General features: G+C 61.4%; 1 protein-coding gene across 1 annotated transcript; it reads left to right on the top strand.

Annotated features, from left to right (window-relative positions):
* Positions 1 to 4: 4 nt before the first annotated feature.
* On the top strand, positions 5 to 1,429 carry LRRC4 (leucine rich repeat containing 4; the record flags this gene model as incomplete). The annotated part of the gene is made up of 1 exon (XM_010726889.1): positions 5 to 1,429. A coding segment is annotated over one exon (1,425 nt), but the record flags the coding sequence as incomplete, so codon positions are not given.
* Between the last annotated feature and the right edge of the window lie 5 nt (positions 1,430 to 1,434).

Below are 1,434 nucleotides of genomic sequence, written 5' to 3'. Positions count from 1 at the left end.
CAACACCCGGTACCTCAACCTGATGGAGAACAACATCGCCTTGGTGCAGGCCGACACTTTCCGTCACCTGCACCGTTTGGAAGTGCTGCAGCTCGGCCGCAATTCCATCCGCCAGGTGGAGGTGGGAGCCTTCAGCGGTTTGGCCAACCTCAATACTTTGGAATTATTCGACAACTGGTTGACCGTGGTACCCAGCGGGGCTTTCGAATACCTCTCCAAACTCCGAGAGCTTTGGCTACGCAACAACCCCATCGAGAGCATCCCTTCCTACGCCTTCAACCGGGTGCCGTCCCTCCTGCGCCTGGACCTGGGCGAGCTCAAAAAACTGGAGTACATCTCGGACGGCGCGTTCGAAGGTTTGGACAACCTCAAGTATCTCAATTTAGGGATGTGCAACATGAGAGAGGTACCCAATTTGACCCCTTTGGTCGGTTTGGAAGAGTTGGAATTATCCGGCAATCATTTCCCGCGTCTCCACCCGGGAGCTTTCCGTGGTCTCCGAGCCTTACGCAAACTTTGGATCATGAGCTCCCAAATCAGCCTGATCGAACGCAACGCCTTCGACGAACTGACGGCCCTGGTGGAGCTCAACCTGGCCCACAACAACCTCTCCTCTCTCCCCCACGACCTCTTCGCCCCGTTGCGCTTCTTGGTGGAGCCCCACCTCCATCACAACCCCTGGGCGTGCGGCTGCGACGCTCTGTGGTTGGCGGCGTGGTTGCGAGAATCCATCCCCAGCAATTCTTCTTGCTGCGGACGTTGCCACGCTCCTCCGGCCATGCGGGGCCGTTTCCTTTTAGAGGTGGAAAGGGCGGCTTTGCGTTGCTCGGCGCCTTTCTTAGCCGACGCGCCCACGGACCTCAACATCTCCGAAGGTCGCGGGGCCGCGTTAAGATGCCGGACCGGCGCCATGGCTGCGGTGCGTTGGTTGTTACCGGACGGAGAGGTTCTCAGCCACGCGTCCTCCCGACCTCGTTTGATGGTTTTACACGACGGCACCCTCAATTTTTCCCACGTGCTGACGGCGGACACCGGCCTCTACACCTGCATGGCGGCCAACGCCGCCGGCAGCGCCAACGCATCCGCCTACCTCAACGTCACCGCCGCCGAGTTGGATGCGTCCGCGTACAGCTTCTTCACCACCGTCACCGTCGAGACGACCGACGCGGCTCCCGATGACGCCGCCGCCGCGGCACCCAAAGCTGCCAAATCCACCCCACCCACCGCACCCACCGCCTACCGACCCGCCTACACCGCCACCACCACCATCCTGATCCGCGGCACGCGGCGCGGACCCACGGCGCCCTCCGACACCGAGCACCGCGAGGCGCCTCACACCAGCTTAGACGAAGTCATGAGGACCACCAAAATCATCATCGGTTGCTTCGTGGCCGTCACCCTGCTGGCCGCCGCCATGCTCATCGCTTTCTACAA

This window comes from Meleagris gallopavo, unplaced genomic scaffold, assembly GCF_000146605.3.
Source record: "Meleagris gallopavo isolate NT-WF06-2002-E0010 breed Aviagen turkey brand Nicholas breeding stock unplaced genomic scaffold, Turkey_5.1 ChrUn_random_7180001860454, whole genome shotgun sequence".
NCBI classification, from domain to species: Eukaryota; Metazoa; Chordata; class Aves; order Galliformes; family Phasianidae; genus Meleagris; species Meleagris gallopavo.
Note: the sequence above shows the minus strand (reverse complement) of the source record. Positions and strands in the feature narration are given on the sequence as shown.